The sequence below is a fragment of the Hippichthys cyanospilos genome, chromosome 2 (genome assembly GCF_059441005.1).
Source record: "Hippichthys cyanospilos isolate Australia breed blue-spotted pipefish chromosome 2, RoL_Hcya_1.0, whole genome shotgun sequence".
Lineage (NCBI taxonomy): Eukaryota > Metazoa > Chordata > Actinopteri > Syngnathiformes > Syngnathidae > Hippichthys > Hippichthys cyanospilos.
The window spans coordinates 10,144,063-10,157,644 of NC_142370.1; the positions used below are offsets into that span (position 1 = coordinate 10,144,063).

Genomic DNA, 13,582 nt, shown 5'->3' on the forward strand with positions numbered 1-13,582 from the left:
TATGAAAAAGTACATCGGCAATGAGCACAAACTGTAAGCATGAATTAAAATTGATCATTCCTGGTATTACTATGGAAACAGATTGGGGCCAGTGAAGAAAAAAAAAAGGCTGGCATGATTTTTACTTTTATCTAAGAATTTGTATTGTAAAAATGTGAAATAAATTGAATTCTGAGAGTACCGTCAGGAGTCTGATTCTAAAGTAGTGCTTCTCTAATAGTGGGCCGGGGGGGGTTGACATCTTTTTTTTTTCAGGCACTTTGATGCACTAGATTTTTTCTGCCTAGACAAACCTTTGACCCTTTTAAAAGCTGTAAAAAAAGTTAATGGTTAATGGTTGTTAGTTAACAGTTTTTAGGTTTACTTATACATTTTTTAGAGATAATAATCTTATTTATAGTTGGCTTGGCAAGTGGGCGAAATGTTTCTCAAAATAAAATTAAGAATCACTGCTTTAAATTGACATTTCGGACTTTATTCTCAGAATCCTCACTGTCATTCTGAGATCAAGGTGAACATCCTGCTTCGAAGTTAGAACTGACTTTTTTCCAGAGTTCTGACTATTCTCAGAATTTTCATTAATGAAATGACAATTTTGAGAATTCTGAAGTATCGATTTTTGAGCCAATAGCAGCATCAGGATATCGATATCGAAACAAGGCCTGGCCGTATTCTCAATGGCAGCCCTTGATTGGAGCAGTTTTACAGTCACAGATGAGAAATTACAAATTAGAAGAATAGAAAATTTCCATTAACTTCATGGCATTATCTGGAAAAGCCTACAAGCATCAGTGGCAACGGTACTTGGTATCTGTGTTACTGACTACTCACGTTGAGCATTCTTACTTGTATCATTCTTATAAAACGCGGTAAGCAACATCCCTACCGAAGGGATGAGCCATGAGATGGTCATATCCCATTTTCAATATTAGAAATGAACGTCAGCATTCATGATCGCCCAAGCAGCACGGCGACCGGTCTTAACGGAGCAAATTTCTCTTCAATTGCGCAAAGACAAACTTCTGTCAGGGAGATAAATGCTACAAAGCCTCCAACGCTGTCGCTATGGCAGCACTGCAGGATGAGAAAGCGACTGTCTGTGTGCAGCATTATCAAAGTGAAGATACGTTCAATTGATTGAAAATCCCCTGTCCAATCTCAGTAACCATCTGGGCACATTTTATGGATTTGAGCTTGGCCAAAATCGTTCAACTGGGAGTGACAAAGATGGAGGCTGATTTCAGGCCGCTTCTTTCGTCAGCCTCCTCCGTGTCGCGCCTTTCACGCTTTTCACGAGCCTCTCCGCAAGCGAAGGAAGGCGGTCCTGCTGCGGCTTAACGCGTTTGGCTCCTAACCTGCCGCATTATCTTGTGTACGTGCCACCGCCGATGTATATTTTAGAGGGAAGGAGTACAAACCTCCTTTTGTTTATATCCCCACCGTGCCCGAGTCACAGAGATGAGGAGTGAGAGGCAGGAAGAAAAGAGGCGAGAATAATGATGCGAGAAAAACACAGCAGTGGATCCCCGGTCCACCCACACCGCTTCGCTCCGCTCAGCTCAGCAGAGCAGCTGTGCACTTTTGCTAAGTCTTAGTTCACAGCCACATGCAAATGCATCAATCTTTCATCTTCGACGACGCGCTCGCTTCAGAGCGGAGAAGGAACATTTTGCGCCGTTGAAATATCGGGCAAGGGGAAATTGTGAGGAATTTCCGATTGCGTCGTTTATAGGCGCACGCTGAAATGCCACTTAATTTTTTGCCGTAAAGCCGCGGCGCGCCAACTTCCTGGTGGCTGGTGTCACATTCGTGACTGAATTTGTGTGTTTGTGCAGTTGCGCGTTTGTGCATGCGCAATTGTTCTGCCAGAGCGCCCAGGACCGATGTAACTCCTGTCACTCGTTTGCTCACAGTCGCCCATGTCTTGATGACATTTTTACACGCTGTTTGAACAGGTTTATTTTGCTGAAGCAGAGGAAACATGAATGTGTGTGAAACCCACTCATTTTTGGATTGTTTGTTTGTTGGGTGGACAGTTTTATTGCTTTACTTTTAGTGCTGAATGGTTTTCTGAGAAAAAAATTGTACTGCAATTTTTCTGACAGATATCACTGGTTCAAATCAATTTGCAATTTTTTTATTCCCTCTAAAATGACAAAACAAGGTCAAACATGTACCTGTTGAATCAAGTAATACCCAAGTGATGAATCGTGAGGAAAGCGTGAACATGCGGGCGTCTTTGCCACAGCCTGAAAACATCAAATTTCAAATTTTATTTGTATAGCCCTGAATCACCGAAGTCTCAAAGGGCTTCACAGATGAAAAGAGGTCATGTGGATACTTCTTTCGAAAAAAGAAGTCATACAGAGACATATTTTCGGTGTAAGGTACACAACAGCATCCCCTGTCAAAGCTCCCAGAAGGGGAAGGAAAAACTCAAAAACCCCAATTTGGGGAAAATCAGAAACCTTCAGAAGGGACCACTGGTGGGAGGAGCCCCCTTCCAGTCCCACAAGTTGAAGTGGATGCTTCATGTACCAAATACAGACAAATAGATACACATTACAGACAAATACAGGTACACAATATAGATTACAGCAAACATATTGTACTATATAGCACAAACATAACATAAAACATGAACTATAGTTTAGTTGCTCTTAAGTAGTCATAGTACTAGTAGACCAAAGCGGTCATCAATAGTGTCATCTAAACCTTCAGTGTTGTATTCACAATATTTATAATGTAACGTTTGCAAACATGACAGAAATGAAATCATCCCATTCAAAACCATCCCTTCCAACACCGTTTTTGAGCTTCTGATAACGATTCTGATACCCGGCTGTGCAGTATCGGCTAATGATGATACTGTATACATACCACTACTTTGGATTTTTTTTTCTTTAACCCTCCTGTTATGTTTGCTTGCAAGGAACAGCAATAATGTCCCAAGTGTGTGTGTGTGTAGTGCAACCAACAATATCTTGATGGGTGACCAGTTGACCACAGTTGACACATTGAGCGACCCTGCTCTAAAATGAATTTAGGTGTGTTTGTGAGTATGAATGGTTGTAAGTCTATGTGGACAGAGGGGTGGAGCTACCTTACTAAGTCCTCGTGCACTCGGTGGAGGACGTCCTGACTTTTCCACAATGATAATTTTCAATTGTATAAGTAGACATTGTAAATCTGACTGAATTTGACTAAAATAACAGTCTGTAATGCTAGTTGTTTGCAAGTTTGGTGCATTGTGAGGGTTACAAAGCATTTGTTCCAGTGTGGGTCTGCCTATATGCAAAGGACAAAAACATCAGCTACACGCAACACAGTTAATAAGTCACCCTCCCAAAAAAAATCCCTTCTTTTGTCGCCAGGCTTTCAGGAACATGGCTGGCTTGTTCTTTCACCGGAAACAGACTTTCCCTCACTACTCTTGTCTTGTTTTGTTTTACAAGAGTCTTTTTGGCAGAAACTTTTGTAGAGTGTTCAATGACAAATGTCCTTGGAAAGAAAACTGGAGGGAGATGAAATTCCCCTCTGGCTTAAAACCATGGAAAAGGTGCTGTGGCCTCTCAGTACCACAAGCTCTATTGTAGATTTACCCAAAAAAATAAAGAAAGAACGTGTTTCGGGACACACGTATGCTTTTGGTCCTTCTGCCTGCACTTTTTATAGCCGCTGCTATTAAAGTTCCTAATTCCCGAGCCAAGTGTCATCAGACTCCCGCTGTCCTACTTAAAAAATACTATCTCCATTTGTGCTTATGGCCCACTAAACACGGTGCCAAGGTGACTGATCCTGTCCACATGTAGCTCCTTTTTTTTTTCCTTTTCTCAGACTGAGATCTGAAAACGCCTAGTCAACAATTTCGACCTTATGTTTCAAATGAAGCTTTTTCATCTGAATGCTGTTCCATGTTCTCTTCTGCAGGGAGGACGTCCTTTGAGGACAAGTATAAACATGTACAGTGCACAGAATGAAAAAAATAACAAAAACAAAAAAAAAAAAAACAAGGTTGCATTGTCCTCGTGACATTAATTAGTGCAATCTTCAGGATTCTGCTTGAAACCGGCTGTTACGCGCTGAGAGCAGATGGAGGCCATATGAAGCCTTGGCTGACCTGTTTATTCAGCCTCCATTTCCTGTTGTTGTCCGCAGTGTGAATGCTGTGCATCACCTCCAACCTGACGTGCACACTTAGTCTCGTTCTCAAATATTGTGACATGGACAAAATTGTCTCAAAAACACTTTTTCATTTTTAGAATGAATTTCATTCCAAATCAGGTGACGAGTGGAGGAATTCCAATTAGGGATGTGCACATCCGGATAGCATAACTAGAAATCAGTCTTGATTACGTCATTTTCAGCTGATGGGACTCGGGAGAAAAAGATTGGGCTTTTCGAAAAATGTAACAAAATAATAATTTATTTCATTTTGTTAATTTTTATCGGGTGGCTCGCTGGAAGACTGGTAAGCATGTTTGCCTCACAGTTAAAGGACTCAAGTTGAAATCCCACTGGTTCCAGCTTTCCTATGTAGAGTTTGCATGTTCTCCCCTTACACCAATTTTGACATATGAAAAATATACATTCTGTATTTGTATTATTACACATATGTGTTGTAAACTAGAGATATTGGATACTATTTTTTTTCAGGCTGATTCCAGTACGAGTATTCGACCTTACTTAAAGGTCACTGATTTTAACTACCACTCGTACTTTACAAGTCGTATAAAAGGTGTCATGTTGGCATAGTTTTGTTTAAAAAAAAAAATGAGATAGAGCATTTGGATGCACTTTTTTTTCTCTTTTTAATACATTACCTGATATTGAATCTAGACTTGTTATTTGCAAAAAATGTGATTGGAACATCCAGAGTTTGTATATACGCCTCTCACTTTCTAAAGGACCAAAAGTAATGGATAGGCTTGGTATAGTTTGGGGTCATTGTTCATCTGTGCCGTGAAGCACCATCCAAAAAATGAGTTGACTCAATATTAGCGGATAATCACATTGCTGTATCTCTTCAGAATTCATCCTGCTGCTTTTATCAGCAGTCACATGACCATTAAATATAAAGGGAGCAGTTCCATTGGTAGGCCTCACGTCCCCCCCCCGGCCATGCAACAGCTCCCACGAATTGGAGGTGGAAATCGATTTCTCCTGTGGCCGATGATGAATAGGAAGGAAGCAGGTGAGGTGCTGCAGTACGGGTCAGCGGGGAGATGGCGTTCTTGCTTCCGGTTATGGTCAAATGCAGAATGTAGGTCATGATGGTGTTCAGAGATTGTATCCACATGAAACTCAGGCGTTTTGTGACCTTGTAGACCACCACACACAGAGAAAAGCGGGCTTACAAATTCATGCTTTTTTTGTTTGTTTGTTCGTTTTTATCATGAATCGAATGTGACGCCCTGCCTCACCGACGACCACCTTTCCTCTCTTTTCTACAGGTAGCGCTGCCACCCCGGTTGTCTTTAATAAAAACGGTGATGCTCCAGGACGCTATGACTTGTTCCAGTTCCAGATGAGCAACTCCTCCATCCCGGAGTATAAGGTGGTCGGACAGTGGGTGGAGAGTCTCCAGCTCAGGGTACGACAAATTCCTGATAACACTTGTTCATGTACAATTCCTTGGCTTATAAATGTAACTGCCGTTCAAAAATGACTTGGGCAATTATGTTACTAGGCTTATGAAATGTAAAGCAACTACATTGGTGCATTTGCTTATGTGTTTTTCAAAATAAGAGCTGTGTTTTGGATGACGTTTGGTTTGAAGTGCAAGCAAAAATTTGAGATAGGAGTGCTCATATTGGGTCATAGCAAAAGTCACACATGCGTAACGAGAGTCACAAATGCACAGCAAAAATCCACAAAGGCACGTCTGAAATCACAAATGCATACATAGATGTGTAATTAGGGCGATCCGTAAACACTTGGCCTCCTGGATTGACTGTATTCTTACATGTGACTTTTGCTACAGGTCTGCCGCACGGGAGTCACAAATGTAAAAGTTGTGTGCTGCTCCGTAGCAACTCATTCAGACTACCAGGAGGCGCTACTAGTAGCACTAAAGATGCCCACATTGGCAGCTGTCTTTTAAGCCTGGCAATCGAAAGTGTAGCTAAAGGCTAGCTAAGGCGTACTTGGCTGAGAAAAATTATTTCACAAGGGATTACCATGGGTATTGTGGTCCAACCCTTTAAGCAATAGATCTTTGAACGCAAATAGTGGCCCAACACATGTAAACCGAAAATAACACAAAAATCACTCATATATTTGGTATCCTTTGTCAAATTATCTCTAAAACATTACAAACATTGCTATTATTGATAATAGAATTACTGATGAAACTTGTTTGATTGTACCTCGATTATTCTTCCACCTAGTGGCACACCAAACAAAGCAAAAAGGCTGGAACGGATTAATAGCATATCCATTCTTTTCTATGGGAAATGTTATTTGAGATACACATATATTAAGTTACAAGTGTGATTAAGGGAGGATTTAAACTCATAGGTCAAGGCGCCACTGTAACATTTCTAAAGATAAGTATTTGTTTACAGCGGCATGCTCGTGTGAATGTTTTGTCTTTAGGGAAGGTGAAGAATCTTTTTGTGAAACGGAAAGACGTTGTTCGCATTTTAAACAGCATGAGCTCAGGTGCAAACATCTTTTACTTATCGACGTGCAGAAAGACCCTGTTTTTCTATTACAAACACAAAAGGGAAGTTCTTCTCGCTGGCAGCAGATAAGACAGATGTCTCACACACACACACACACACACACACACACACACACACAAAACTCTGTTTTTCTATCTCATAAGAAGGCACTATTTTAACTTTCACTGACATCCTGGAAATAAGGTGGTAATGTGGTTTAGGAAGGAATTGGGGAAATATATGCATATACTGTTGCAGTCAATAGGGTGTAGACCTTTGCTCGAGGCAAACAATGATATGTTTTATTTTACTCATGCTTCTGTCATCATTTTGTCACCATCAAAGGTGGGCATTTGTTGGCAAAATGTGCATCCGTCAGTGCTGGACTGACCCAATGATAGTCCGTCGATCGCAGTGGACTGCCCACCTCTGCTGTTTACTTGTTGTGAAATGATTAATGATGAAGCAACTAAGGAATTACCAAATTATTTCTAAACTATTTTTATAATCAAGTAACCATGTATTTTAAAATTATCCCTCCAAGATTCCTCCAAGGGTCTCATCAATAAATATGTATTAGTATCCTCCATGAAAGCAGATTGAAAATCTTTGGTTATTTAAGGAAAATATTTAAAATATTTAGTTAAAATATTTGCAGCATTGTCTTTTTAAATATTTGTGGTTTTTTTGCCATGTTTTATGATAAATATTCATTCTGAAGTACTTCACAATGTCCTGGTGTTATTTTGCACTTTCAAATAACAATCATCTTTATAGGTTTAATAGGCCTGTTCTTTTAAAAGCACACAAGGAAATTGTCACCGGCATTTGTCGTTGTTGTCATAACAAACATGCCGCTGTGACAAAATATACATTTATGTTAACATAAACACAAATGTACAGAGAGTCATTAAGCATAGAAAGTGTCCAGTCGGGCAAAATGACCGAGCAGAAACAACGGATATAGAGATGTAAGTTGGCAGTGTCGCTATATATATATATATATATATATATATATATATATATATATATATGTATATATATATATATATATATTTTTTTTCAGTTTGTGTTTTCTCAAATGTTGAGCGCTGACTCCTAAGTCCGCAATTGCCCTGTTTTTTTTTTTGCTTTGTTTTCTTTCTTTCTTTTTTTTTTTTTTTTTTGGATGGTTTTGTTGAACATGATGACAACCAAAATCTACCATCTCACATCAAATGGAAATGGGTATACTCCTCACATAAATCAACCAGATAAAAACTTGTAAGCTGTCACAGCTTTATAAGATATCTTGATATGAATTTTTATATAATGTGATTATTATCCATGTATCGCAAAGATAACTGTGGAGGAAATAGCTTTTTATGGTAACTTAAAAGATCTTTTCATTCACCCCAGAAGACCTCCCTGGTCATATATGAGTGCAGTGGTGCAGAGACAGCTTCCGTGCAAAATGATGGTCGGTGCTCACTGACACAACGTGAGAATTGACCTCAGTCGTTCATGTGCACCATGAAGAACCTGATATGCAATTCTGTTTTTTTTTTTCCGTCCAAGCATACACGGTTTAAAATTCCCGACATGAAGAGCTAAAGTCATCGTATCGCCGCATAAGTAAGATTACAAACAACGCGGCATTTCCATACAGATGAGATTGCATTTGCATGATTGCTGTCTGGGTCACAAGAATTCAACTTAACATTTGAGAGTGCAGGTGGAATAACTTCTGCTGGATGGATATTTGTTTTTCTTTTTTGCAGCGATTACAAAGCAAATACTGTCGCAGCGCAATTATATTCCAGCGCAATAAAAACCGAACTATCCTTTGCCACCAACGTGACGCCTTTCCATCTGACGAGAGCTCGGATGAACTGTCAAATTAAGTACGGCGGCAAAAAACACGAACAGCCACGAGAGTCCAAGGTGTCAACATTCTTGCTTGCGGTCGCCATAGCAACAGAGCTGTTGGGCTCATTACTGTTTCCACACAGTGTGTAATCGGGAGGTTTTCCAGCCAGCACCCTTCATTGTCCAAATAACAAATGGCACGTCGGTGCCCTCAGATAAATGGCAGATGATAATCTAGCCCGACACCAAAGACGTGACGCATTTGTCACGCGGGTGCACACAATACACACCGCACACGCGTGCATTTGTGTGGATGGCATTAGGGTTTGTAAAGGTGCTACCCTGTATCAACAATTTATCGCCTGTTGGCACATTTTGGGGATCTGATCTGAGTTGGAGCCATGTTTCACGGCAGACTAGGGTATCGTTTCTCTGTTGGCCTTTTTAATCATCTGCAATCCACTCTTTGAATGGACTACATAAAATTGCATGAGACAAATTTCCTGTATGTCATTCATACGACACTCAACCACGAAGGGGCGATTGAATTTATGGCTCTACGGCGGTGACCTGAATTACAGGTTTAATTAATTCTGTGACCGAACTCGTAATTCAAAGCACGTTTCTTGCCCCATTAAGATGAATGGAGAAGCCATTCGAGCCCCTGCGCTCCTTCTACTGTGTGTACCGAGGCCACAGGGGGCAGTATAACCCTGAAATGGAGACAATGATTTTCGCACCAGACTCAGTAAATGTCACTAATGAGAGGTGGGCATTGTCGATTTTTTTTGTTCGTCACTCGGTGCCCCACCCCATCTTCCGTCATCCTCGTTCAGACATTTTTTTTCTTAGTGAAAATTGCAATCATTGGTCCGCCACTGTCACGGTCACTCCTGTCGTTACATTACTTACTTACTCACTTGTCTTTTGACTTTGGTCATGTGGCATTCGCAAGAGGAGCCATGATTGCCTGAGCCTTGGAGCAACTGTGTTGTCATTTTTTAGTTGATGGAAAGTGGCAAAAAAGCCATCACCTGAAATGGATGAAAATTGATTGATTTTGCTCCTCAATACTCTGTGTTCATATTAGTGGAGTTGCGTAGTACATATTATTGTAAAATAATAATTTTAAACTTAAAGTATTTCAACCCGATGCCTATAAGTGCGATAGCAACACAATGGTGTTTCTCATGTGGTGTTAGCTTCAGGCTAACCATGTTTGAAGTTTTTAATTCGCTTTGTTTTTCATTTTTAATTCGCTTTGTTTTATGTTTAGTTTAACGGGAAATTTGAACTGAATAAAAAACTTTGTCCGGATCAGATACTGATATTGTATATTGTTTCAATATTTGCAAAAAAATCTGCATCGGATTTTATTGGTCGCAATCCAAAATCTCACTCATAGCACTCATATTCAAGAACTCCATTCCGGGCTCTGCTCCTGTTATTCTATCGTATCTCAAACTAATTTTGGAATCTGGAAATGATGGCTCAAATAGCAAAAATAAGAGCCACTCTTTAGTTAAGGCACCTCTGTATCGTCCTATGAAATGTCCCAAATGAAATTGCTGTTATAAGTTGTTGTTGTTGTCATCCCCCGCCTCCAAATGCCACAGCTCTACGTTACTCTTAATCCACGTAGCAAGCCATGGAAACTTTGGAGCAAGTAGACTCCCAAAAGTAAATGAGCAAATCATTGGAAAGCGTCATCAAAGTACATTTACCATCATAGATGCTTTTTAAATCTCCATGACCAAATTAAATACCCCTTTTTCCTGGCATTTAGACTTTTCGAGTTTTGGGCAATGGACGGTCACGGGGCCGCTCGGGTTGGAAGTGAAGACAGCGCTGCGTCATGTTTATACACCGACGAGATTATTTTAATGAGTACAAACAGCTCGGCAAAGAATAAAGTAGACATTTTCAAGCCGAAATCCTTTCCGCGTTCATATTTCACACCTCACTTGCTCTTTTATTAGAACAGGTTTATGGCATTTCTCATTATTTTTAATCTAGTGAACAAAAGTCCTCTGTTGCCATGGTTATCACTTTTCCCTTTGAGAATAAGGGAAGTCTCTCTTGGCTGTGCTGCCTGTGATATAAACAGATGCTACTTTTGCACTGCCCTGATGATAAATTATGTAACTCCTGATGAATCAGTTCTGCCGTCTTACAGGAAGAAGGTTGTGGGTTCGAGTCTTATCTCTGGCCTGTTAGTGTAGACTTTGTTCGCTCCCCCTCTGCCTGCGTGGGCTCCATTCCTTACATTTATGCTTTATGTGGGTGTATTGGCCACGTCTCAATACGTGCCTTGTTTGTGTCTAACTAGTACTGCAGCTTATGATCTTTGATCCGTGATCCGCATGGGTCACGCGTCACCGTTTGGGCTGCGTATTGTCCATGGGTTGTTTGTTGAAACGATAAATAAATGAATACTGTCTACGTTCATATGAAGGTAATACGTTCAATCCACTCTTAAAATAGTAGCAGCTGAGGAAGTTGAAAAACCTCCGGGATCATGTAAGTCGCATGATGAGAGCCTTTTAGCAACGAGACCTTGAATAATTTGGGTACGTTTGGAAAAGAATCGATAAAAGCTAGAGGATGTTTTTTTATTCTGCCGTGGGAAACTGCAGCAATACTTCCGAACCTCACACGGTGATGAAGGGAAGTCAAAATTAAAAAAAAAAAGCTTCATGGCTCTTACTCTGTATGATGGCTAGCTTGACTATCTTCTTGACATTTCAGCTCGCTAAATTTATCTTAGTTTTTATTGCCATCTCATAGTTGCTACCAACATAAACACAAGGCCATCCTGAAATCAATTTCTAACTAAAGATTTCAAGAAGCAGGTCATTAATTATACTGTCATTACACACTGTTTACAACGTTAGCGGCTAGCTGCTAGCAGCGATTCCTCGGCGGCTGTTTGCTTTCTGTTCTTTGTTTTCAGTGACGGACATAGTTTGTAAGTCACTTTCCATGTTTAATGGAGGAGAATATATACCTTAAAGGTCTTTCATAGTCCAAGTACAAGGTATGCTGCCATGTATTGCATTTAAAGTCGTGCTTATAAAATACAAATGGTCAAATTTAACTCCAGAAAAGGATTAGGACCAACAGAAAAGAAAACACACTGGAGATGGACCTTTATCTCTTTTTTTTTTTACTTTAATCCGACCTTAAAGTCAGAATCCTCACTTAAGTCAGAAATCAGAATTTCTTATGACTTTACAGTCAGATCTCTGTGAGTTGGAAAAGGGCGAGAACTCTTAGAATAAACTCAAAATTCCGACTTTTAATTCCCCTGAACATTCCGACTTTATTATCCCGATTTGTACTTTAAAGTCAGAATTCTATGTGTGAAAAAAGTGAGAATTCGGCCACTCTTTACTTTTTTTCATCACTGGCCTTAATCGTCTTTAATCGTGTTTAACATTTTGAGGTCGTTGTTTTACAGTTGTTGTTTTTTTTCAATTGAATGGGAAAAAAGCGTTTTTCAAAATATTTCAAAGACATATGTGTGTGTGTCTGAGTATAGACAATCTGATCCGTGATCCAGTCCAAACCATTTTTTTTTTTGATCGGTTGCAGCCCTACTCCTGACACTGCTCATCTTCTTTCTTGCAGCTGGAGGAGCTTCAGTGGCCCGACGGCGACCAAGAGATACCCATCTCGGTGTGCAGTTTGCCTTGCAAGACCGGCGAGCGAAAGAAGCGAGTGAAAGGGATGCCGTGCTGCTGGCACTGCGAACTCTGCGACGGATACCAGTACCAGTATGACGAAACCTCCTGCCGCCTGTGCGCGTACAATATGAGGCCCAACCCCAACAGGACCGCCTGCCAGCCCATCCCCATCACCAAACTGGAGTGGCACTCACCCTGGGCGGTCATCCCCGTCTTCCTGGCCATGCTAGGCATCATCGCCACCATTTTTGTCATGGCTACCTTCGTGCGCTACAACGACACGCCCATCGTGCGCGCCTCGGGCCGAGAGCTGAGCTACGTGCTGCTGACCGGCATTTTTCTGTGCTACATCATCACCTTCCTGATGATCGCCAAGCCCGACGTGGGCGTGTGCGCCTTCAGGAGAATTTTCTTGGGTCTGGGCATGTGCATCAGCTACGCAGCTCTGCTAACCAAAACCAACCGTATCTACCGCATCTTCGAGCAAGGCAAGCAGACAGTCACGGCCCCGCGCTTCATCAGCCCCACCTCCCAGATCGCTATAACGTCCAGTCTGATCTGCGTGCAGCTGCTGGGCGTGTTGGTCTGGTTTGCGGTGGACCCCCCCAACACTATTGTCGACTACGATGAGCAGAAAACCGTTAACCCCATGCTCGCACGGGGCGTGCTCAAGTGCGACATCACGGACCTGCAGATCATTTGCTCGCTGGGCTATAGCATCCTATTGATGGTGACGTGCACCATCTACGCCATCAAGACGCGTGACGTACCCGAAGACTTCAACGAAGCCAAGCCCATCGGCTTCACCATGTACACCACCTGCATAGTGTGGCTGGCTTTCATCCCCATTTTCTTTGGCACGGCCCAGTCTGCTGAGAAGGTGAGTCATTGACTCCCCTATGTCTGCGTCTCCGCCCTTCGCTTTGTCTCGACGTCTTCTTCCGCTCACATATCCTCACTCAGCCCTTCAGCCTTCTTTTTATCTTCTCTCAACACACACACGCATATTTGCCAGACACAATACGATAAACAACACACGCAGAGAACCTCACACCCCCATTTTGAGACTGTATAATTTACGGGTTCATTTGCGTTTGATTTTTCCGCACGCCGTTTTGCGTGGCAACTAGGGGTCAAATGAGTCCTCGAGTAATTTCAGTATGTCGGTTCAAATGACTGCTCAAGGCCCTTTTTTCTGCCCTGCGTATCTTGTTCATCGAGTATACAATGCCAGAAAGAAGTCAAGGTTTAAACAACAACAAAGTGTTCTTGCTATGCATGACAGTAAGATGCCGACAACGCGACGAGAAGGCCTAAATAAAAAAAAAAGAGCTTTCCAAATATCAAGTGGATACCAGTGCTTTGGAAGCCCTTTATTTTAAA

The 13,582-nt window shown here is 41.4% G+C and overlaps 1 protein-coding gene across 1 annotated transcript in view; it reads left to right on the forward strand.

Annotated features, from left to right (window-relative positions):
- grm7 (glutamate metabotropic receptor 7) overlaps positions 1-13,582 on the forward strand; it is a 120,516-nt gene that overhangs the window by 81,835 nt on the left and 25,099 nt on the right. The window contains exons 7-8 of the mRNA XM_088406835.1: positions 5,454-5,593; positions 12,144-13,079. Of these exons, the coding sequence (XP_088262961.1) occupies positions 5,454-5,593; positions 12,144-13,079 (1,076 nt within the window). The remainder of the gene's footprint in view (positions 1-5,453; positions 5,594-12,143; positions 13,080-13,582) is intronic.